At 44.7% G+C, this 23,709-nt stretch overlaps 1 protein-coding gene across 1 annotated transcript in view; it reads left to right on the top strand.

Moving 5' to 3' along the window:
* Window positions 1–23,709, top strand: part of LOC145411189 (latrophilin Cirl-like) — a 217,982-nt gene that overhangs the window by 141,529 nt on the left and 52,744 nt on the right. Inside the window, exons 7-9 of the mRNA XM_080281244.1 lie at window positions 3,162–3,387; window positions 7,138–7,303; window positions 9,649–9,863. Coding sequence (XP_080137370.1) covers window positions 3,162–3,387; window positions 7,138–7,303; window positions 9,649–9,863 — 607 coding nt within the window. The remainder of the gene's footprint in view (window positions 1–3,161; window positions 3,388–7,137; window positions 7,304–9,648; window positions 9,864–23,709) is intronic.

The raw sequence follows: 23,709 nt of genomic DNA, 5'->3' as shown, positions 1-23,709 counted from the left end.
GTTCATTTCCTTTCACTCTTTCCATCGTTCATTTCCTTTCACTCTTTCCTTCGTTCATTTCCTTTCACTCTTTCCTTCGTTCATTTCCTTTCACTCTTTCCTTCGTTCATTTCCTTTCACTCTTTCCTTCTTTCATTTCCTTTCACTCTTTCCATCGTTCATTTCTTTCACTCTCTCCATCGTTCATTTCTTTCACTCTCTCCATCGTTTTTTTTTCCTTTCACTCTTTTCTTCGTTTATTTCCTTTCACTATTTCCTTCGTTCATTTTGTCCCTCATGCTGACACATTCTTTCCCTCTCTTTCGTATTGCCTCCCGCACTCATTCTTGTATTCATATTTTCCCTTCGATGATGATGATGATATTTTTCTCGTGCCTCCCACTCTGAACATAGGAAACCCGTTAGATGATGATGATGATGGCGATGGTGAGGATTTTTTTTTTTTTTCCTTGTGACAGATTTTTTCATATGCATCCTACTCTGAACACAAGACTAGGTGGCCTGTTCGCAAGGGCCCAGTAGCGCTCCCCCTCTTCGTGGTTATCGGTATTTCAGTCTAGTTCATTCCGGGAAAGCTTAATCGTTAAATTTTTCAGCTGTCCACACTTACAGGTTTTGTGTATAACCAGAATCCTTTCATAGCAAAAACTGAAAGCTACTCTGAAATGGAAATCATGATGCATTTCCTCTTATTCAGTCATTCCCCTTTTTTATATATTTATTTTAATCTTCTCTTTCGTTTATGCTTTCCTCTTCGTGTTTCTGACCACTAGCATTTTTTTTTTTTTTTTTTTTTTTTTTTTTTTTGGTGGGTGGCCGGGGTGGAGCGGGGAACTATGCTCTCTACATTTTTCTTCTGTGTTCTGATTTTAGTACCGTGAACTGTGCAGATTGAAGAATAGTTCCATGATAGAAGTGTGTAATGAGAATATGCAGTTGTAACCATTTTCTGTATAAAAATTTTCCTAAATGGGTGTAATTCTTCGTTAATTTCCTTCCTTTTTTTTTTTTTTTTATTATATGGGAGGAGATTTGAGGTCACAGTAACTACTCCCGTCAAATCTTATACCCATTTTTTTTTTTTAACTAATAGTCCTGAGTGGTGGGGGATAATAGTGATGACTTGTTTCAGATGCCTACTATCCCACTCTTCTCCCCTCTCTTCCACTCTTCTTCCTACTCTCCCACTTCTCACACTCTTCTTCCATCTCTCCCACTTCTCACACTTTTCTTCCATCTCTCCACTTCTCCCACTTTTCTTCCATCTCTCCCACTTCTCACACTCTTCTTCCTACTCCCCCACTTCCCACACTCTTCTTCCTGCTCTCCGACGTCTCCCACTCTTCTTCCTACTCTCCCACTTCTCACTTTTCTTTTTCCATCTCTCCCACTTCTCACTCTCTTCTTCCATCTCTCCCACTTCTCACACGCTTCTTCCTACTCTCCCACTGCTCACTTTTCTTCTTCCATCTCTTCCACTTCTCACACTCTTCTTTCATCTCTCCCACTTCTCACACTCTTCTTCCTACTCACTCACACACTCTTCTTCCATCTCTCCCACTTCTCACACTCTTCTTCCTACTCACTCACACACTCTTCTTCCATCTCTCCCACTTCTCACACACTTCTTCCATCTCTCCCACTTCTCCCACTTTTTTCCATCTCTCCCACTTCTGACACTCTTCTTCCTACTCTCCCACTTCCCACACTCTTCTTCCTACTCTCCCCATCCCTCTCTTTTCCTGCCACACCACACTCTCCAAGGTTTCTTCTTAATATATTGCTGTTATTTATCACCCCACTTCTTTCACACTTTTTATTTTCTCTCTCTGGCTCTCTCACATTTCCCTTTTTCACTGTCTCTTATTCCATCCCTCACTCCCACTCTTTCCCTCCACTTTCTTACGTTATTTTCCCGTCATTTTCTTTAAGATGCTTTTGGGTGGCTTAACATGTCCTTAATTAGTGTTTTGATTATATTGTTCTATTGTCTTTTTCTTCTTCTGGATCCTACCCACACCAGGTGAAGGGAAATGTGGACTAGATAATGATGATGATGATTGTGATGGGACTGTGTTGCATCTGATAGATATGATGATGGCTGTGATGATGGTGGTAGATGATGATGGTGGTGATGATTGTGGTGGTGGTGGTGGTGATAGATGAAGCTGATGGTTATGGTGGTGGTGATAGATGAAGCTGATGGTTATGGTGGTGGTGATAGATGATGCTGGTAATGTTTATGGTGGTGGTGGTATTACGGTAGATATGATGATGGTTATTGCAGTTGTGGTGGTGGTGGTAAATGGTGAGGATGGTTTTGGTAGTGGTGGTGGTTGTGGTAAATGATGAGGATGGTAGGCCCTATTGGTAGTGGTGGTGGTTGAGGATGGTTTTGGTAGTGGTGGTGGTTGTGATTAATGATTGGGATGGTTTTGGAAGTGGTGGTGATAGATGATGATGATTATAATATAGATAATGACAATAATCATGTTCGTATCTTCTTGGAAATAATAATGTTGTTTTTTGATGTTCGTAAAGATGACGAAGCCACAGATAAAATTGTTTTAATGACAGTGAGAAAATACGTAGCAGATCACCTTAAGATTACAATAAACTCCTTGTGATTATTACAGTAACTGCCACTGGCCCTCAGGAACTCTCATCCTTACTCAATTTTTCCCACTGCGTGTAACCTTGTCTTAAAATACAGTGCATCCAGCCATCGCGAAGTGAACGGAACTTATATTTGGCTCCTTTTTTTTTTCATTTTCTTTGTAAGGCAAAAGTCATGCAGGTTCAACCCATGATTTTTTTAGTTGTAATTTGTAATATGCCTTTGTGTAAAACGATGTTGGCTACGTGTTGTCTTTTCTATGTCTTGAGTGTATTCCTAATTACTTATTTTACTTCAGATTGTCTCTGCAGTGCCCTAAACTACCCAAGATGGTAACTTATATTTCTCTCCCCAGCCCTTGTTTCTGAAGTGTCCTAAATTACCGAAGAGTCATGGTAACTTATATTTCTCTCCCCAGCTCTTGTTTATGTGGTGTCCTAAATTACCCTAGCGTCATGGTAACTTATATTTCTCTCCCCAGCCCTTGTTTCTGCAGTGTCCTAAACTACCCAAGAGTCATCGTAACTTGTATTTCTCTCCCCAGCTCGTGGTCTGAGGAAGGTTGTCGCGTGCTGCACCACAACAAGACGCACACCACCTGCGAGTGCGACCACCTCACCAACTTCGCCGTGCTCATGGACATCCACGCCACGCCCCTCGACTACCCCCACCACCTCGCCCTCTCCATCATCACATACGTCGGCTGCGTCATCTCCATCGTCTGTCTCCTCCTCGCTACCATCGTCTTCCACGCCTTCAGGGGACTTAAGGTAGGTTCTTTACTCTCTTCCCCATCTTCACGTTCTTTCTCCACGACTCATCAGATTTGTTCCCATCAGCTGATAGGAAGCGAGCCGATGATATGCTTAGGTAAAACTTAATGCAGTTAAGAAAAAGGTAATCAGTCAGGGAAGAAAAACTAAAGTATTTAAAGGAAAGGGATTTTGATATGGGTAGGTTTGAGGCCCCATTTTCCATTCATTCACTGTAGCGCTACCATCAGGAGACTCTGCAATGTGTGACAAGCCAAATGGTTTCCTATTACCCTGGAAATCATGTGATACGTTGAGTGGTAACCATGTAATGAACAAAGGAACGTTTGGTAATAACTTAGATGATTCAGCCGGATGTGACACAAAAGCAGTTATATTAGTCCAGGGGTAGGTGGGGGTTTATTATATAGTGCCGCTCAGGGAACAGTGACTGGTCCCTCTCGTTCTTTAAATCCGTACCAAGCCAGTCTTGCTTCTGATGGGACAATGAAGGACTGGAAGGTGCATATATGGATGGATGGTAATAAAAAGAATAAGTAAAGAAATAGAGAATAATGGATAAGCGACTGGAATATAAATGTTCAGTTTGGACTTAATATGAAGGTGAGAGGAGGATAAAAAACAAAGGGGCGCTTAGAGGATTAAGGTGTTGTTGAGAGAGGCAACAGATTTAGTGTAGTGTGTGTGAGAGGGATTGGGTGCTCAGGGGAGTGAAGGGGAGGGAGAGGGGAGTAAGAGGTAGGGAGAGGGAAGGGGAGGAAGTAGGAAGGGGAGGTGGACTTGAGGGAATGGGGAGAGGGACAGATGTGTAAAATACAACGGAGAAAAATAATAAGTGCAAGAAGGGGAATGGACGATAAGGTAGGAGAGAGAGAGAGAGAGAGATACGAGGAGCCGGACAAACAGACAGGAGTGTAACGTAAAGGTAGGGCCTGTGAAAGGGTGTTGGCACAAGATTTAGCATGTGTTTATTTATCGCTTGTAGGGTGGAGTTAGGGCGGGCTGTTTAAGGCTTAGCAGGGATGTTGACGAGTGTTTGGACCTGTCTGGGGTGATCTGTGTGTGTGTGTGAGGGAGCTGGGATGTGGGGTGAGGAGGGAGAGGTTTTGTGTGTATGGGGTGGGGGAGTTGTGTGTGTGTGGGGTGGGGGAGTTTTGTGTGTGTGTGTGTGTGTGTGTGTGTGTGTGTGTGTGTGTGTGTGTGTGTGTGTGTGTGTGAGAGAGAGAGAGAGAGAGAGAGAGAGAGAGAGAGAGAGGGACTTACTTTCCAATTACAAAAGTTTGAGAATAGGATAAAGAGACAAATACACAGGAGAGAGAGAGAGAGAGAGAGAGAGAGAGAGAGAGAGAGCTGTTATGTCCTGGGGAGAGGGGGAGGTGTGGGAGGATATAGGTAGGGGTTGTGATGGTTCCCTGATCCTCCCCTCTCGAGTGTAAACAAGACGAGAGACACAGCACGACAGACACAAACAACCCCCCCCCCCACCTACCCATTGCATCTGGCCACACCTCCCCTCTCTCCTCTGTTCCTTCACCTCCCCTCTATCCTCTGTTCCTTCACCTCCCTTCTATCCTCTGTTCCTTCACCTCCCCCCTATCCTCTGTTCCTTCACCTCCCCTCTATCCTCTGTTCCTTCACCTCCCCTCTATCCTCTGTTCCTTCACCTCCCTTCTATCCTCTGTTCCTTCACCTCCCCCCTATCCTCTGTTCCTTCACCTCCCCTCTATCCTCTGTTCCTTCACCTCCCCTCTATCCTCTGTTCCTTCACCTCCCTTCTATCCTCTGTTCCGTCACCGCCTCTCTAACCTCTATTCCTTCACCTCCCCTCTATCCTCTGTTCCGTCACCGCCTCTCTAACCTCTATTCCTTCACCTCCCCTCTATCCTCTGTTCCGTCACCGCCTCTCTAACCTCTATTCCTTCACCTCCCCTCTATCCTCTGTTCCGTCACCTCCCCTCTGTCCTCTGCTCCTTCACCTCCCCTCTATCCTCTGTTCCTTCACCTCCCCTCTATCCTCTGTTCCTTCACCTCCCCTCTATCCTGTTCCTTTACCTCCCCTCTGTCCTCTGCTCCTTCACCTCCCCTCTATCCTCTGTTCCTTCACCTCCCCCTATCCTCTGCTCCTTCACCTCCCCTCTATCCTCTGTTCCTTCACCTCCCCTCTATCCTCTGTTCCTTCACCTCCCCTCTGTCCTGTTCCTTTACCTCCCCTCTGTCCTCTGCTCCTTCACCTCCCCTCTATCCTCTGCTCCTTCACCTCCCCTCTGTCCTGTTCCTTTACCTCCCCTCTGTCCTCTGCTCCTTCACCTCCCCTCTGTCCTCTGCTCCTTTACCTCCCCTCTATCCTCTGTTTCTTCACCTCCCCTCTGTCCTGTTCCTTCACCTCCCCTCTGTCCTGTTCCTTCACCTCCCCTCTATCCTCTGTTCCTTCACCTCCCCTCTGTCCTGTTCCTTCACCTCCCCTCTGTCCTGTTCCTTCACCTCCCCTCTGTCCTGTTCCTTCACCTCCCCTCTGTCCTCTGCTCCTTCACCTCCCCTCTGTCCTGTTCCTTCACCTCCCCTCTATCCTCTGTTCCTTCACCTCCCCTCTATCCTCTGTTCCTTCACCTCCCCTCTATCCTCTGTTCCTTCACCTCCCCTCTGTCCTGTTCCTTCACCTCCCCTCTGTCCTCTGCTCCTTTACCTCCCCTCTATCCTCTGCTCCTTCACCTCTCAACACCTTCAATATTCATGCTACCATCACATGACTGTTTTATTAAGTGAACCCCATGGTACTGGATGGTTTAATAGGAAGCATATCTGTCTCCTCTAATCGGAAAACTCAAGATATATAAGATTTCGTAATAGAAGTAAGGATGAAACTTAAGAATATTGTATTTAGTAAGCCATAAACCTGCCTCACATTACAGCTCTTTCTTGGCTATGGATCTCCCTTTGAGGAATGAAGTTATGAGGCAGTATCTGGGATGTAATACTTAGTGGCTTCTTCTACACAGAGAACAAGATAGAGGTGAAATTCCCATGTCTGCTGGGACTGAATGGAGATAGCTAACAGGGTTGACTGGAAAAAGATGGGAGAGTCCGCTTCGATATATATATTTTTGTTTACTCTTGATAGATGATAAGTTTCTTTATTCACATGTGTGTTTGTTACCACTCAGGATACCGTAATGCCAAAATGGTGTAAATGTTGAATTAAATTTTAATGGATAAAAAAGCTACTTTAATATTTTGTGCGGCCAAAGCGTCAGTAAAAAGCATGAAATTTCATATTATTTGCCGAGTGATATTTATAAACGTGATAAGTATTTGATACTACAGTTCATTACAACAGATTTATTACAGCTGAATCAAATATTGGAATGCCGGCCCTACTGTTATTCATCGTTGAACAGCAAGGGATTTCTTCTTGTGCTGTTAACCAGGCCAAAATTCCATTGTGTAACAGTACCATAGGATATTTTCTAACGCCAGATATTCTCTCCAGTTGAAGGAGACCTTTTGTAAAAGGACTGAAATAGAAACACTATGGTGAGGACTGAAATAAAAATTATCTTTAGTCATCTTTTTTAGACTGGTCATCATTATTGTTCCTTCTGAAATTGAGATTCCACAAGAATGTACTCATGTCTGAAGAACTTAAATATTTATGATCAAACACACTTAGAATTTATGTTTGTTCAAAAATCGATACTTGTAACGTAACAGTCTATTTTACCAGGTCCTAACCAGCGTCCTTGCCCACAGAGCGACCGTACAACCATCCATAAGAACCTGTGCGTGTGCCTGCTGATCGCCGAGACGGTGTTCCTGGCGGGGGTGAACCAGACAGACAAACCTGTGGTGTGTGGTGTGGTGGCGGGGCTCCTGCATTTCTTCTTCCTTGCTGCATTTGCCTGGATGTTCATGGAAGGTGAGTCACAGCTGACCTGGTATTCTCTTGATGGTTGTGACGTGATCCTATTGTCCCTTGACCTACCTGAGCTTGTACAAAGGAAAGGAAACAGCAACAGACGTCAGCTAGTACAAAGCAAAGCAAACAGCAACAGACATCAGTTACAAAGCAAGCAGCAACAGACATCAGTTACAAAGCAAACAGCAACAGACGTCAGCTAGTACAAAGCAAAGCAAACAGCAGCAGACGTCAGCTAGTACAAAGCAAAGCACACAGCAACAGACTTTATGGTTCTTTCGAGCATGTTCGTTAAACAGATGATTACGAGTGGAAGGTATGGATAGTAAAACAAGAACGCTTCCCCTATCCACCTTCAGCCGAAGCGGGGAGGAAAACAAACGCGTTTAGTTGAGTTTAGTTGGTCACATTACATATAAGGTAAATTGAAATTGCCTGAGGTTCAAATAGAGTAGGTTAGCTTACTTTTGGTTTGGTCTGGATAGATTAAATTGCCGTGTTCATTTGAGGTAGAGTAGATCAATAACACCAAAGTGTGAAGAACCAATTTTGCCAAGAAAAGTCCCTGATATTCTGTTGACTAACGCCAGACGGTTTTAGTCAATTTAGAAAAACCTCCATTAATTTTAGGGATTAATACAGGATAAACAGTTATATAGCTCATACTACATTTTCTAATATGTTAAATTAGATGGTTTTACATAGTACTTCGGACGGATTACCTTGTTGTACTGGTGAGATCAGATAGAATGGGGATTATAGATTTTGCATACTAAGAAATATTAATGTATTTCAGATCACCGGGGTAGCGTGTGATGAGACTAAGTTGGGTTCGGTTTGACTCGATTAGTTTGATGTTGATTCTGCTCCTTATAGGCTAGACTATAGGTTAAAATTGATGCCTTAGTATTTTGGGATTATATATGTTAAGGTTCCGTATGGAGTGCATTAGGTAAACTGGGAAAAAATCGCCTTTAAATCGTAGTAGACTTTTCTCTATTCGGTTAGACCATTAGATAATTTATAGTTGTATTGGTGGAATAGCAGGCTGTTTGGTGTATGTTGTATATATTTGTTATCTGAAGTAGGAAGGAATATCAAGTGTACAGTGATTGTTGTCAGTGATTCTCTCTCTCTCTCTCTCTCTCTCTCTCTCTCTCTCTCTCTCTCTCACACACACACACACACACACACACACACACACACACACACACACACACACACACACACACACACACACACACACACACACACACACACACACACACACACACACACACACACACACACACACACACACACACACACACACACACACACACACACACACACACACACACACACACACACACACACACACACACACACACACACACACACACACACACACACACACACACACACACACACACACACACACACACACACACACACACACACACACACACACACACACACACACACACACACACACACACACACACACACACACACACACACACACACACACACACACACACACACACACACACACACACACACACACACACACACACACACACACACACACACACACACACACACACACACACACACACACACACACACACACACACACACACACACACACAAAATCGGCGAATCACCTTTTCCCCTTTAAGCGTTACTGGCCACGTTACCCTGCTAGAAATGCAAAGAATTATTTTATCTCACCACGAATCAGAAAACAACAGAAATTCCTCATTCTCACCAATCCGATCCTATTCTGTATTTAACACGTTCAGCACTGGAGAGAGACGCCTTCATGTGGTGGCACTGATACATAGCCAGTCAGCTTCTCTGCCTGGTTTTGCTATGGTGAAAGGACAACCGACATCAGCTCTATATCTCACCGTACGGGGTTCCGACTGTTGCACCTCAGCATGCAAAACAGAGAAGTGGCAGATTTAGGCCAACTTAATGTGGACATAGTATAAGGGATGGACTATAGATAAATCGCAATTTAGGCCAAGTTAGAGTGAGTAGGGTATAGTGAAAGGAGTACTAACCACAACCGTATACATCCTCCTTTCAGGGTTTCATCTGTATGCGATGCTGGTGGAGGTGTTCAAGGCAGAGAAACGGATGCCAGGTTAAAATGAACAGGGTATAGTGACAGGACCATTGACGGCAACTGTACATTCTCTCCTACAGGGTTCCAGCTGTACGTGATGCTGGTTGGAGGTGTTCGAGGCAGAGAGACAGAAGCCAGGTTAAAAGAAACTGCAGAGGAGTAGAGACCAGCTTAAAATGAACAGAGTATAGTGACAGGACCATTGACCACAACTGTACCTTCACTCTTGCAGGGTTCCAGCTGTACGTGATGCTGGTGGAGGTGTTCGAGGCGGAGAAACCCCGGGCACGGTGGTACTACGCAGCCGCCTACGGGTTCCCTGCCGTGGTGGTGGCCGTGAGCGCCGTGGTGGACCCCTTCAGCTACGGCACTCACCAGGCGTGTTGGCTGCGCACCGATAACTACTTCATCTTCGCCTTCGTCGGCCCCGTCATCGCTGTCATTATCGTGAGTACACTAGTGGTTGTTTTCTTATATGTTGTCTTCTTCTCTTCGAATTTTTTGCTCGTTCTTTCGATCTACTATGGAAGGTGATATTTTTTTCTCTCACTCTCTATTTCTTCTCTCCTCGGTGTGTTATGTTTTCTTTCGACTTACTCTGAACAGTTTACACTTTAAAAGAAAAAAATTCGCCCGTTATCCCACTGCATTTGTTGCACACTCTATACCAGACGTATCGTATCAGAGAGATTCACATCTGTGGGCTGAGAAACATACCAAGCCTCTCCCATCTTAGGAATATTAACCAGCAGAGGAAACTGAAAAGAAGAGGAGGCAGCTTTTGTCCTAGACTGCATAAGAAAAAAAAAAAAACTTACAGTTGACAACGTTATGAACCTGGGACAGCATCGGTTTGTAGCACTTGGTACTTGGCCACCCTGGCATAATTACACATTTGTTGGTAGCACTGAGGTAATGAACGGAGGTGTCAAATGTTAATTGAAAGTTATGACCAAGCAAATGCGATACGTGAACGTCAAAAATTGTAGTTAGACTGCCACCTCACATGCAAAAATTGTAGTTAGACCTCCACCTCACGTGCAAAAATTATAGTTACACCTCCACCATACATGCAGAAATTGTACTTAGTCCTCCACCTCACACTTACACTGTTTCAGGTTCATGTGTGGCCAGCTGTACACTTTGCCTTTTGGTGTCTTTGGAGTTCATCGGTATCTTTTCGTCTCTTACCTAATCAGCGTTGTGTACGGCATTAGAAGTTAAGACTATTGTAATTTTTAAGAATACTACCATCTAAGTATTCACTGTGTGCTGTAAAAAGCGACGTAGAGGGGAGGGAAGGGGGACAAGAAACACTCCTTCGATTTGTAATGTTAATTTCTCACCGTTCAGCACTTTCAGGTCGTGTATTTACTGGTATAGGAGACTTCGTAACATCTCCTCATTAACGATTTATTTGGCATTATACACCGTAACCGTCTCTTGTACGCTGTTTATTTCGTTTTGATATGGACATAGCTTCCATCAATATCGTACTAAATCTTATGGGTGTAATATGTAGAATAATCAGCAGAGAGAGATTGCGACGAAGCCTCCTAAGCGACTTATAAAAACGACCCTTGTTATATGTAGTCATGTATCTTTGTGACACAGGAGGAAAGACACTGGCACAGGGTTTTCTTTATTGTCCTATACACAGAGTCCTTTATTGCCCAATACACGGGGTCTCCTTTAGTACCCTGTACATGAGGCTTCTTTTATTACCATATATAAGGGGTGTCCTTTATTACCCTGTACACAGGGTTTCCTGTATTACCCTTTACACGGGGTTTCCGAGGTTTCCTTTATTGCCCTGTACACGGGATTTCCTGTATTGCCCTTTACACTTTATTGCCCTGTACACGGGATTTCCTGTATTGCCCTTTACACAGGGATTCCGGGGTTTCCTTTATTACTCTTTACACGGGCTTTTCCGGGATTTTCTTTATTAACCTTTACACGGGGTTCCCATTATTATCCTGTACACAGGGTTTCTTTTATTACCCTGGACACGGGGTTTCCATTATTACGCTGTACACGGGTTTCCTTTATTACCCTGTACACGGGGCTTCCTTTATTACTCAGATTTCCCCCCCAGGAAGTTTACCGGTGGCAAGTAAAACGATTAAGCCTTAGTCGTAGTTGTTGTTCAGACCCCAGCCTCATCTAAACGTGAACCCAGTGGACTGCAGGCAGAAACTGTCCCATTGCGCCCCACCAGCCTCCTTTCGGTGTATAGGGAAGGAGTTTCAGGACGTCTGTATAAGATGGCAGAGGAGCCGCGGGGCAGTATCGATGCTGACACGTGAAGTATATAATTTTTAAAACGTGTTGTAGAAGTACTGAGGGAGTAAGGCCAGAACACTTAGCCAACATGATATTTCTCGCACCCTCCCCCCCAATCCTCTTCCCCAAAGCTACCTTCCTACCTACTCACCTACCTACCTACCTACTCACCTACCTACTCACCTACCTACCTACCTACTCACCTACCTTCCTACCTACCCACCTACCTACCTTCCTACAAAGCTGCCCAAGATTTGCATTGCCTCTCATTTTTTCAGCACCAGCTTAGCATTTTTCACTTTTACAGGCGTCATCCCTTAAGCCTCTTTTCCTGAACCCCGTTTTCTCTTCTTGTTCACTCGCTCTGTGTACCTCATTCTTCATTCTCTCTCTCTCTCTCTCTCTCTCTGTATATAGATAGATAAATAGATAGATCAGATATAGATAGATAGATCAGATAGATAGATAGATAGATATAACTGTGTTAGTATTTAATATTGTGATTGTTCACTCCATGAAATTCTGCCTAACCGTAAATCTGAAATAACTGGTATATAGGAGAGGATTTTACAGATGAGAGAGAGAGAGAGAGAGAGAGAGAGAGAGAGAGAGAGCAGCTTGCCTGAGTTGAGCCCACGATAAATTGCGGTTCCATTAAGACTAAAAACACGGCAAATAGACTCCGGGCCAGGCGAGGTGCTCCTTTTTTAACAGCATTTCTTAGTCCCACAGCGATTTTCACTATTTTCTGCACGGAGCGTTGGTGTGTGTTTTATTAGATGTATTAGTAGGAGGAGGAGGAGGAGTTTTAGTAGTATTAAAAAAGCAAAATTATAGCCACAAGAGGGAGAAAATGAAATAATCGAAGTTAATGTTTACAGGAGAGGCGAGAAAGATTAACAGGAAAATAAAAAGTAACAAGAAAAGAATGTAGAGGGGAAACAAGAAAAAATAGGAAAAATGTGATGAGAGAGAGAGAGAGAGAGAGAGAGGGAGGGAGGGAGAGAGAGAGCGCAGGGAGGAAGGGAGAGAAGGAAAAGAGACAGCATGGAAGAAGTAAAAAGAAAATTTGAAGTGAAAGGGGGCGGAAGAGGGAAAATCGAGGTCATAAAGGAGGGGAAAAAGGGAGACAACTTAGAGGGGAAGAGGGAGAATGGTCGTAGAAGAGGGGAAAAAGGGGGGAAATATTGTAGGGGAGGAGGAAGAGCCGAGATCACAAGAGGGGAAAGAAGGGGAAAAAACTGATGGAACATGAGCTGCCCCCTCGGTAATATGAAATAGCACATTGACTTAGAGAGAGAGAGAGAGGGCGGGAGGGAGAAGGAAAGAGAGAGAGAGAGAGAGAGAGATTGTAACGGTGGAGAAGTTGAAGAGGAAGAAGTGGATTCGAGAAGAGGAATGATAGAAATGTGGGTGAGAGTGAAGAGATAAGGGAGACTGGAGGAGAGACGGGGGGGAGACCTTGAGGTAAGAAATAGGTTTGAGGGTGAGAAGAGGTAGGAGGAGTGTGGGTAAGAGTGAAGAGGTATGGAAGAGGAGAGCAGGTGAGGGAGTGGAGGAGGTCGAGGAGGGAGCGAGGAGGGTGAGGAGAGGTAGTGAGGGAGTGGAAGGGTGAGAGGAGGTAGTGAGGGAGTGGAAGGGCGAGGAAAGGTACTTTGGGAGTGGTAGGTGGAGGAGAGTGAAGCTGAGATGAAGAGACGAGAAAGGAGTTTGGGAACAGGAAGAAAGGGAGAGTGAAATTAAGGAAGAGGAAGAAGGGAGCGGGAATAGGGGAGAGGAGGAAAGTAGAGAGATAAATGTGAGTGAGGGGAGAGGGGAGAGAAGGGGGGGTGAGGAGAGGTGATGGGGAGGGAAAGTTCGAGAATAGAGTAAAGAATGAATAGGAAGGAAAAGGTAGGGGGAGAAAGGAGGAGAGGCGGGGAGGTGAGAGGTAGGGTGAGAAGTGAAAGGGAGGAGGAAAGGATATCAGGGAAGAGACGATGGAGACAGTGGTGAAAAGGGGTTAAGTGGTTAGAGAGAGAGAGAGAGAGAGAGAGAGAGAGAGAGAGAGATTACAAACACCTTAAACTCTGGCCCACACATAAAAAGAAAAAAAAAAAATCTTCAGAAGAAAAGAATTAAAAATATTGAGATAACTGGAGTGTGTTTGGTTAGGTCAGAGGGATAACTACTACTTTCACTCTTAATTGGACAGTTAACGAAAATACTCCTCTTGGGCCGTCGTTATGAGAGAGAGAGAGAGAGAGAGAATATGGATCTACGTTGGCCCCATATTGCTTCCCTCTTCTCTCTTCACGTAATAGTACTTTTAGGGACCGGGATGGAACTTCGACTGCTGTGAGTCTTGTTTTAAGGGAATATTAGGACTCAGCTAAATAAAAGTTCACAAATCTGCCCTTTAGGGATCTGGATCGTAAAGTGAGTGTTGTCTATCGTAGTCTGGGGTAAAGTATGTTCGCTTTCCATGTCACTTCGACTATTGCGGGTTATATTCAAGGCGATAGTTAGACCTTAGAAGACTGAAAATCTGATTTAATTATTCTTGGCATAAATCTGAAGTCCATATGCATCAAACTTTATTCGCGAAAAAAAGGGCAAGACCCAAACACCTTTCATTACGATGGAAGCCCCCTCTCCTCGTATCTTTGGCAGGTGTGACGGGGCCGTGACGGGGTGCTCCCACGGCGTGACGAACACTTTTGTAAGCACGACACGTAACTCAATAGTGCGTTTACCCTAACCTGGCAAAGACCCTTAACCCCTTTCAGCTCCGTGATGGCCAGATAGAATGGAGGATCTTTTTAACTAGTAACCAAGGAGACTATTTCCTATCACAGAACTAAGGCTGAACGGTTTTAATGCATGTTGTAAGGGTAGCTTAGATCCGCCAGATGAAAACTAAGCAGGAAGGAATATAACTACTCTTTAATTTAACTCTTACGTCGAGAGGTTGTAAAGGTAGATTTAGAATGTTTCCTTCGTTTGACTTACAACAGAATCCTCTCTTGTAATTTTACCTCTATGTCAGAGGTTGTAGAGGTGAATTTTGCATGTTATTCCTCTAACACTGTCGGTACTACTCCCATTCCTGTATTTTAGCTATTTTAACTCTTATGTAAGGAGAGTGTAAAGCTGGATTTGGAATGTTTTCTGTATTTGACTTTCAACAATATCCTATCCTGTAATTTAACTCTTATGTCGACAAGTTGTAAAGACAAATTTAGTATGTCTCCCTCCTTTTCACGTTTAACAAAATCCTCTTTATAATAACCCTTCTGTCGGGAGATTATAAAGCCGGATTTCGAATATCTCCACCCTTTGACGTTGAAGAAAATCCTCTTCTGTAATGTAATCCTTAAGTCGCGAGTCTATAAAGGAGAATTTACAATATCTCACCTTTGACTTCCTTAAGCCTGTGTAATTTAACCCGTATTGCGAGAGGTTATAAAGGCGAATTTGGCATGTCATATCCCTCTCTCCCCAGTCAGTACAAATCCTCACCTCAGCTTTCGCCTCAACACCAGGGGGTCATAAAGGCGACTCTAGAATGATTTAACCCTGACATTTATTTCGACCACAAAGCCCCTGGAACATAAGGCTGACTTTTGTGTTTTATCATGGCTGGCTTGGGTGTTTTATTTTGCAGGGTTTAACTGAGTCCTTGCATATATTCGCCTGAGAAATACTGTAGTGCTTTTACTCATACCGGGCAAAGATCTCTCTCTCTCTCTCTCTCTCTCTCTCTCTCTCTCTCTCTCTCTCTCTCTCTCTCTCGAATGGTGGTCAGATGTAGGAAGATTGAAAGATTGATTTCATTAGTAACCAAGGAGATTCATTCCTAGCTCGTATCTAAGGCTTGTTATATTTCATACTACCGCGACTTTATACTCGTTTTACTCTAACTTGGCCCAGATTTTCGTTCTTTTAGAGATTATTTCGCATAGCTCATTGGCAGGAAAGGACAATGCAGTGGCTCAGCGTTCCCTCCATAGCACTTCTTCGTGACAGGCATCATATTCTGGTGATAATCTCTTGTAACAGCTATGGAATTTAAGAAGGGGAGGTGGCAATTTTAGGCCAAGTTAGAGTAAAAGGGGTATAGCAGAGAGGCCAAGAGTGTATAGGTGATAGACTATTTAATTATTACTGGCTTTTCTCAGTTGCATAAAATCGTGACACCTTGGAGACGAGTTTTTTTTTTTCTCTTTTTCACTCTTTTCTTTGCCATTTGACGATTTTTTTTAAAGAGTTTAGGGTTGACTTTTAGCTGGAGGGGATAGGTGAAGCCTTAATCAACCCCCTCCCGGAGTAGAATAAAATCGTCTGGTTGTAGCCAGGAAAAAAATAAACAAAGAGGATATCCCCTGAATTGAAAGGGGCTAAAGTGACATTTTGTGGGCGAATTTAGACTCTTCCTTAATATCCTTTACTGCCTTTACTTTTTCACGTTAGCTTTATCTCTAGTATCCTGTTTCATCCAACGCCAGACGATTTTATTCAGCTGAGCAATCATAGGAATCTGGTGTTCAGTAGTCTCAATCTATTCGTGGTCGCCAAATGATTCTGTTTTTTGGAAGTCATAGGCACTTGGGATAAATTGGTTATGCTCTTTGACAGGGTGACTCAAGGGTGATTTTCGTTTGTCGTGTGTGTGTGTGTGTGTGTGTGTGTGTGTGTATGTGTGTGTGTGTGTGTGTGTGAGAGAGAGAGAGAGAGAGGAATGTGACTGTCATTTTTGTTGTCTCGAGGTGTGTGCCTGTGTGTATACGTGTGTGTACATGTGTATATATGTGTGTGTTTGTGTGCACGCTCACGCTGCCTTTTTTGTTTGCATGGCAGTGTGTCCATGGCTGTGTGTATTTATAAGATAAGAAGATGAGTACATATGTATGTTTTTTAACGTGTGCGCGCGTGTGTACGTACTCACGCCAGAGAGAGAGAGAGAGAGAGAGAGAGAGAATATTTTAGTAATCGCTTTCTTACCCCCCTTACCTGCTCTCTCTCTCTCTCTCTCTCTGTCTCTCTCTCTCTCTCTCCATTTTATCTGCAGACTTTCTCCCTACCCTTTTCCCTTCTTATTGTCCATCCTCATCTGTCTCTCCCCCATCCTTCCTTTCCATATTCCTTCTCCTGCATTTCCTCTCCTTCCTCCTCCTCCTTCCCTATTCCTCCTACTTCCCCATCCTGCTTTCCCTTCCCCATTATCTCTCCCCCACCCCAGTACAGGAGGGAGGGAGGAGGGGGGTTGGGATGGGGGGATATACCTCGATCATCCCGGTATTTCAAGCCTCACTATGTTTTTCCTTTACTGTAATGACTATGCAAATGAGATCTCTGTCCCACCTCATCCCCTCTCTCCTCTCCTCCTCTTCTCCTCTCCTCTCCTGTCCTCTCTTCTCTTCTCTTCTCTTCCGTTCTCCTCTCCTCATCTCTTCTCTTCTCTTCTCTTCTTCTCGTCTTCTCTCCTCTCTTCTCTTCTCTTCTCGTCTTCTTTTCTCTTCTCTTCTCTTCTCTCCTGCTCTCTCTCCTCTATTCTCTTCTCTCCTCTCCTCTCCTCTCTTCTCTTCTCGTCTCTTCTCCTCTCCTCATCTCATCTCCTCCCCTCCCCTCCCCTCCCCTCCCCTTCCCTTTTCTCCATTTCTTCTCCTGTCTCTTCCCCTCCTGCTTCATCTCTCCCTTCCTTACCTTTTCCCCTCCATACCTCTTAACTTTTCTTCCCCTCTCCTCTCCTCACTTTTCTCTTCCGCTCTCCTCCCATCACTTTTCTTCCCCCCTCTCCTCTCTCCCTCTCCTCTCTTTCATCTCTTCCCCTCTCTCCTCTTTTTCATCTTTTACCCTCTTTTTTTTTTCATCTCTTCCCCTCTCCTCTCTTTCATCTCGTCCCCTCTCCTCTCTTTCGTCTCTTCCCCTCTCCTCTCTTTCGTCTCTTCCCCTCTCCTCTCTTTCGTCTCTTCCCCTCTCCTATCTTGCATCTCATCCTCTCTCCTCTCTTTCATTTTTTCCTCTTTCCTCTCTCTCATTTCGTCCACTCTCCTCTCCTCACTTTTCTTACTTTGCCTCTCTGCTCATTTTTCATCTTCTCTTCTACCTATTCCCTTTTCTTCTCCCCTCCCCCTTATCCCCGCCTTCCTGCTTGCCTATCCTTGTCTTTAACTAATAGAATAGTTTTGTTACACCCTTCCCTATACCAAACAGCCACGAAAGGACCAGTAGAGCTGTTGCTGTTTGCTTTCCTTTGTACTCCTTTGTCCTGTTCTTTTATCCTGTCCTCCTCTTCTCTCCTCAGTTCGCTCCTATCTTCTTTACTCTTCTCGCTCTCCTCACTCTTCTCTTCCCGTCAAATCTTCTGCTCCCCCTCTTCTCTTTTCTCCTTTCCTCCACCCTCTTCCCTCCTCACCTTCCCCCCCTTCTCTCCCCTCCTCTCCTTTCCCCTCCCCTCCCCTCCCCTCCCCTCCCCTCCCCTCCCCTTCCCTCCCCTCCCCTCCCCTCCCTTCTTGTTCTTCTTAATCCCCGTCTTGCGTGTTGTGGAATGGGAGGGAAGGAGGTGAAAAGTGTGTGTGTGTGTGTGTGTGTGTGTGTGTGTGTGTGTGTGTGTGTGAGAGAGAGAGAGAGAGAGAATGATGATGGTAATGATGATATTCCCACCTTCCTCCCCTTTTCATTCCATCGCCGCTTTTATTATTATTATTGTTATTCTTCTTCTTATTGTTATTGTTGTTGTTGTTTATACTTTACGTTAGAAAAAAAACTTTTCTATTGCGTATGCTGCGTGAAATTTAGGAAACTCACTGCAATAATCGAATTATTATGCATACTTCATCTTGCACCTGAGTAAATCAACACATACTAAGTAGAGCAATACAGTCTCAGTACTTTTTATTGTTCTTTTATTACTCACGTTATTTTTCGTCATCATTATTCTTGCAAATTATAGCTCAATATATGCTATCTAGTCTCTTGATGTATATCGTGAATCATTATTTACCATTATTATTTTTATTTTTCACCACCCGTCCGCCATCTTTATTCTTGCACCCCTTACTCTCGCCGCACCACGCCCAGTCTTCCTAAAACCGGACGCTGTGGTTCCAATATTTCGCGGCCGGTGTTTTAGAAGCTGATTTTTCGCCGTGCCGTAATGCGTGGCGGCGCGAAGAATGCCCGTCCGCCCGCTAATGGGCCCTTAAGGGGATAATCAGCGTATTTATATCCTGATTCACGCCATTTAATACGTGGGAGGGAGAAAATGTTGCTGGGAGAGTCATTTAAGGCCCTGTCTTCCGCCATCTTGATTATTACTCTGGTTGGCTGTTCTGATTTTTCCCGGGATGCATATTTTAATTTTTACTCTGGATGGTAAACACGAGGACAAGTTGTGGTCATTTCCATGCTATTATTGCCTTATTAATCTCACCTGGATGTGGCAATTAACTTGGGATAGTAACTTTAGGCTTGCTTTTACTAATTAGGGTATTTTGCGGTGGGAATTAGGGCGATTAATATGTGTTTGTGTTGATGTGTTTGCGCGGGATTTTTAAAAGTGTGGCTTATTGTGGCGGTATGTTGCTGTTGAAGGAGGAAGATGGGGAAGAGGAGGAGGAGGAGGAGGAATATGAGAAGGAAGCGTAGGCTGAAGAAAGAGGAGGGGAAGAAATGGGAGGAGACGTTCAGCTGATAACGAGAGAGAGAGAGAGAGAGAGAGAGAAAGAGAGGAGGGGGGGAGAGAGAGAGAGACCACAACATGAAGCAAAACAGAAACAGAGAAACCAAAAGCAAAATAGAGAGAGAGAGAGAGAGAGATCAGATTAATGAAGGATCAAATAACCGAGAAGTGAAAGAAAGGAGGAAGGAGAAAGCCAATAAAAGAGAGAGAAAGTGAGAAAGAAAGAAGACAAGGGAATAGAAGACAGAGAACCAGATCTTAATTAAAAGTGTAACGAGGAGAAGGTGTGTTGCAAGGGGGGGGAGGGAGGTAAGGGGTTGCGTGGGGAGGGGGGTGAGGTGGGGGAGTGAAGTTAGTTGTGGGGGGATGGGCGTAGAGGGTGAAGGATTTGTGGGGTGTGGGTTAGGTGGGGTGTGGGGGTGAGGTGGGTTGAGGGAGGTGTGATGGTGTGTTGGAAGAGGGGAGGGTTTGTGGGGTTTGGGTTTGTGTGGGGGAGTGAGATGAGTCGTGGTGGGTGGGCATAGGGGGTGGAGGGGTTGTGGAATGTGGGAGTGTAGTGTGGGAGGCGTGGTGATGGTGTTGGAGAGGTGATGTTTAGTGGAGAGGCGTAAGACTGTAATGTGTATGGTGAAGTGGTGGAGATTGTGGCGTTTGTAGTGGTGTAGACTGTTTGTGGTTGAGACTGTTTGTGGTAGAAACTGTTTGTGGTAGAGACTGTGTGGAGGAAACAGTATTAAAGACTTGTGGACTAGTGGAAATTGTTTATGGTGGAGGGGAAAGCTAGAAAGTCAGTAGTGGAGAAGGTGAGTGGTAGTGGAGTATGTTGGAGAGGAAAAGTGAAGATGATTGGTGTGGTGAGGAGGTGTGGAGTGATGGTGAAGGCTTTGGGGTTATATCTGGTTGGGATGAAGGAGACTGAGTTTAATGGAGAGGGAAGGTGAAGAAGGAAGATGGAGAAAATGTGGAATGGTGAAGAGGGAAAGTGGAGAAAATGCTAAGTGATGGAGAGGGAAGGTGGAGAAAAACGTGGATAAAATAGTGAATGTAATATGGTGGTGGGAAGAAAGGAGGGTGGTATATTAAGGTGTAGTAGATGGTGATATGGTGGTGGGGGTGGAGAGGAAAAGTATATAAGATGGAAAAAAGGAGGAGGATGTGGAAGGAAGAAGACCTGAAGAAAAAATTAAGAAGGAAATGCAGAGAGTATGGGAGAAAAAAAAAACGAAGATATGAAGAAAAAAGAATGGGGATCTCAGACAAAAAAGGAAGAATGGGTTTAAATGACGCCTCAGATAGGGAAGGACGTGAAAACTGAAGAAAATTAGAGCGAATGAAGAAAGGAAGAAGAGAAGTGAAGAAGGTGAAGGAGGCTGTCATAACAACTCCAGTGAAGCGAAAGTACAGTAAACAAGAGAATCACCCAGCAAAGATTGGCCGATAATTGGGCTAGTCTACCCTCTTCACTTCTCAATTTCTATTTTTTCCCATTTTCAGATTTCTTCCTAATTTTCTCCCCTTGCACCTTTTCTCTTCGTTTCCTCCGTACGTTAAATTCTTAAATATTTTCCTCTTTTCTTCCTAAGTTTCCTTATTCCATTCCTTCCTCCTTCCCCATTCTTTCATTCAGGTATTTTACTTCCAATATCCTTTCTCCCATCTTTTTGCTCCCGCCTTCCATTTTTTATTGTTCCTTACATTCATACTGTTTTAATGCCTCGGTTATTGCATTTTCCTTATCTTCCATATCTTTTTACGTTTTTATTTCCATTTTCTCATTTCCAACCCTCTCTTCCTCTACCCCTCGCTCCTTTTTTTTTTCCCCTTCATTTCTTCATACTCCTGTTATCTCATCCATTCCTCTTTCTCAGTTTTCCCTCTTCCTGCTGTTTTACCCTCTTTCATTTTTCTCACCTTTTTTTCTTTCTCGTTTTATGGGTTATTTCTCACACGATCTCGCTTTACGATCCGCGTATCGATCCATCGCGTCTTTATCTTCTCTTTATCTTCTCCTCCTGCTCCTCCTCCGCTTCTCTCTCCATCCCTTCTCCTTGTTTCTCTCCTCTCCTCCTTTTCGTTTTCTCACCTCCCCTCCTACTCCTTTTTTTCCAGCCCTCTCTCTCCCCACTCCTCCCCCCTTCCCTTTCTCTCTGCTTCCTTCCTCTTCACATCGCTTCTCTTCTCCCTGTTTCTCTCCTTTCCTCCTCTCCTCTCCTTTTCTCGTCTCCTCTCCTTTTCCTTTCTTTCCTTTCCTTTTCTCTTTTTCTTCTCTTCCCCTCGTCCTTCTCTTCTTCCTTCTCACTCCTCCCCTCCCCTCCTCTCCCTTCTCCTCCTTTCTTTTCTCCTCCCTTCCTCTCCCTTCTCCTCCTTTCTTTTCTCCTCCCTTCCTCTTCATCTCTCCTCTCTCCTTCGACTTGTTTCTCTCCCCTCATCCGTCTGTTTCTCACTTCTTCCTTACCTCTCTCTTTCCTCTCTTCACCATCCCCTCTTCCTCGTTCATCCCTTTAGCTTTCCCTCGCTTCCCTTTTCTCTCTTCGTATCATACCTTCCTGTCTCTCCTCCTTCTCTCTCCATTCTCATTCCTTTCTCTCCTTTCTTTTCCCCCTTTCATCTCCTCCCTATCCCTTCAGTATTCTCCCTTTCTCCGTATGCTCTTTCCCCGCCCAGTCCTTTCCCTCTCCCCTCTCTCCCTTCTTTCCTTCTCCCCTCTTTCCTTCTCCCCTCTTTCCCTTCTCCCCTCTTTCCCTTCTTTCCTTCTCCCCTCTTTCCCTTCTTTCCTTCTCCCTTCTCTCCCTCCTGTCTCTCCCCTCTCCCTCCTTTCTCCCCTCTCTCCCTCCTTTCTTTCTCTTCTTTCTCCCTTCTCTCCCTCCTTTCTCCCTTCTCTCCCTCCTTTCTTTCTCCACTCTCTCCCACCTTTCTTTCTCCCCTCTCTCCCTCCTTTCTCTCTCCTCTCTCCCTCCTTTCTCTCTCCTCTCTCCCTCCTTTCTTTCTTCCCCTCTCTCCTTTCTTTCTCCCCTTTCTCCCTCCTTTCTTTCTCCCCTTTCTCCCTCCTTTCTTTCATCCCTCTGTCCCTCCTTTCTTTCTCCCTTTTCTCCCTCCTTTCTTTCTCCCTTTTCTCCCTCCTTTCTTTCTCCCCTCTCTCCCTTCTTTCTCCCCTCTCTTCCCACTCCCCCTCCCACATCACCTGTTTCCTCTTGCCCTCATGCATGTTCCTCCCCCATCTCTTCCTCTCCTCTCCCTTTTCTGCTCCCCCTCTTCTTTCTTTCTCCCTCCCACTTCTCTCCCTTTCCTCCCTCCTCTTCTCTCCCTTTCCTCTCTCCGAAATCTCTTTCCCTCTCCTCCCCCAAATTTCTCTCCTTTCCTCTCTCCAATTCTCTCTCCTCCCTTCGGCTTCAGCCCTCCCCCTCATTTCTCTCTTTTTCTCCCTCCCACGTCACTCCCTGTCTCCTCCCTCCTCTCTCCTCCCATCCATTTCTCTCCCTCTGCCTCTCTCCATCTCCATAATTGACACAGCCTCGCCAACGTCTGTCCTGGAGCGATCAAGTCTGTGTTTTGTTGTCATGTTTTGATCTTTCTGGGACGCTGTGTTTTTTGACGTGTTTTGAAATGTCTGTGTATTTTTATATATATTTTTGTGGTGTCATGTGGTAGTAGTGGTGGTGGTGGTGGTGTGGTGGTGGTTGGTGGTTGTAGCTGGGGTATTTCATACTTAATTTTCACTCACACTCACTTTCATTATCACAGTTTTCTTTCTCGACTCTCACCTCCCTCTTTCTTACCTCTTCTCTCACTCATGGTATATTCCCTCCCTCTCACATTTCCCTCTCCCCTCCCCTCCCCTCCCCGCCCTCTTCATTTCCATACATCATACTGCTCCCTGCCATATTTCTCCCATCTTTTTCCCATCATCTATATCTACCCCCCTCAATATCGCCCCATTCTCTTCAATTTTCCATCATCCTTACTCTTAGTTCACCCCTCTCTCTCTCTCTCTCTCTCTCTCTCTCTCTCTCTCTCTCTCTCTCTCTCTCTCTCTCTCTCTCTCTAGCTATCTTCACAGTTATCACATCATCATCATCATCATTCGTCATCCTTCCCTTTCACTGTCATTATCATCACCTATTACCCATCATCACCACCTCCCTATCATCACCCTCACCTCCCTATCATCATCACCCCATTTCCCTATCACCCCTGTCATCACCCTCACCTTCCCGTCATCACCATCACCCCCTATCATCACCATCACCCCTTATCATCATCCTCACTCCCTATCATCACCATCACCCCTTATCATCACCCCACCTCCCTGTCATCACCATCACCCCCTATCATCACCATCACCCC

Source organism: Coenobita brevimanus, chromosome 88, assembly GCF_032717465.1.
Source record: "Coenobita brevimanus isolate Jiangsu-jjx chromosome 88, ASM3271746v2, whole genome shotgun sequence".
In the NCBI taxonomy this organism is placed as follows: Eukaryota; Metazoa; Arthropoda; class Malacostraca; order Decapoda; family Coenobitidae; genus Coenobita; species Coenobita brevimanus.
This window is presented reverse-complemented; position numbering and strand designations above follow the sequence as displayed.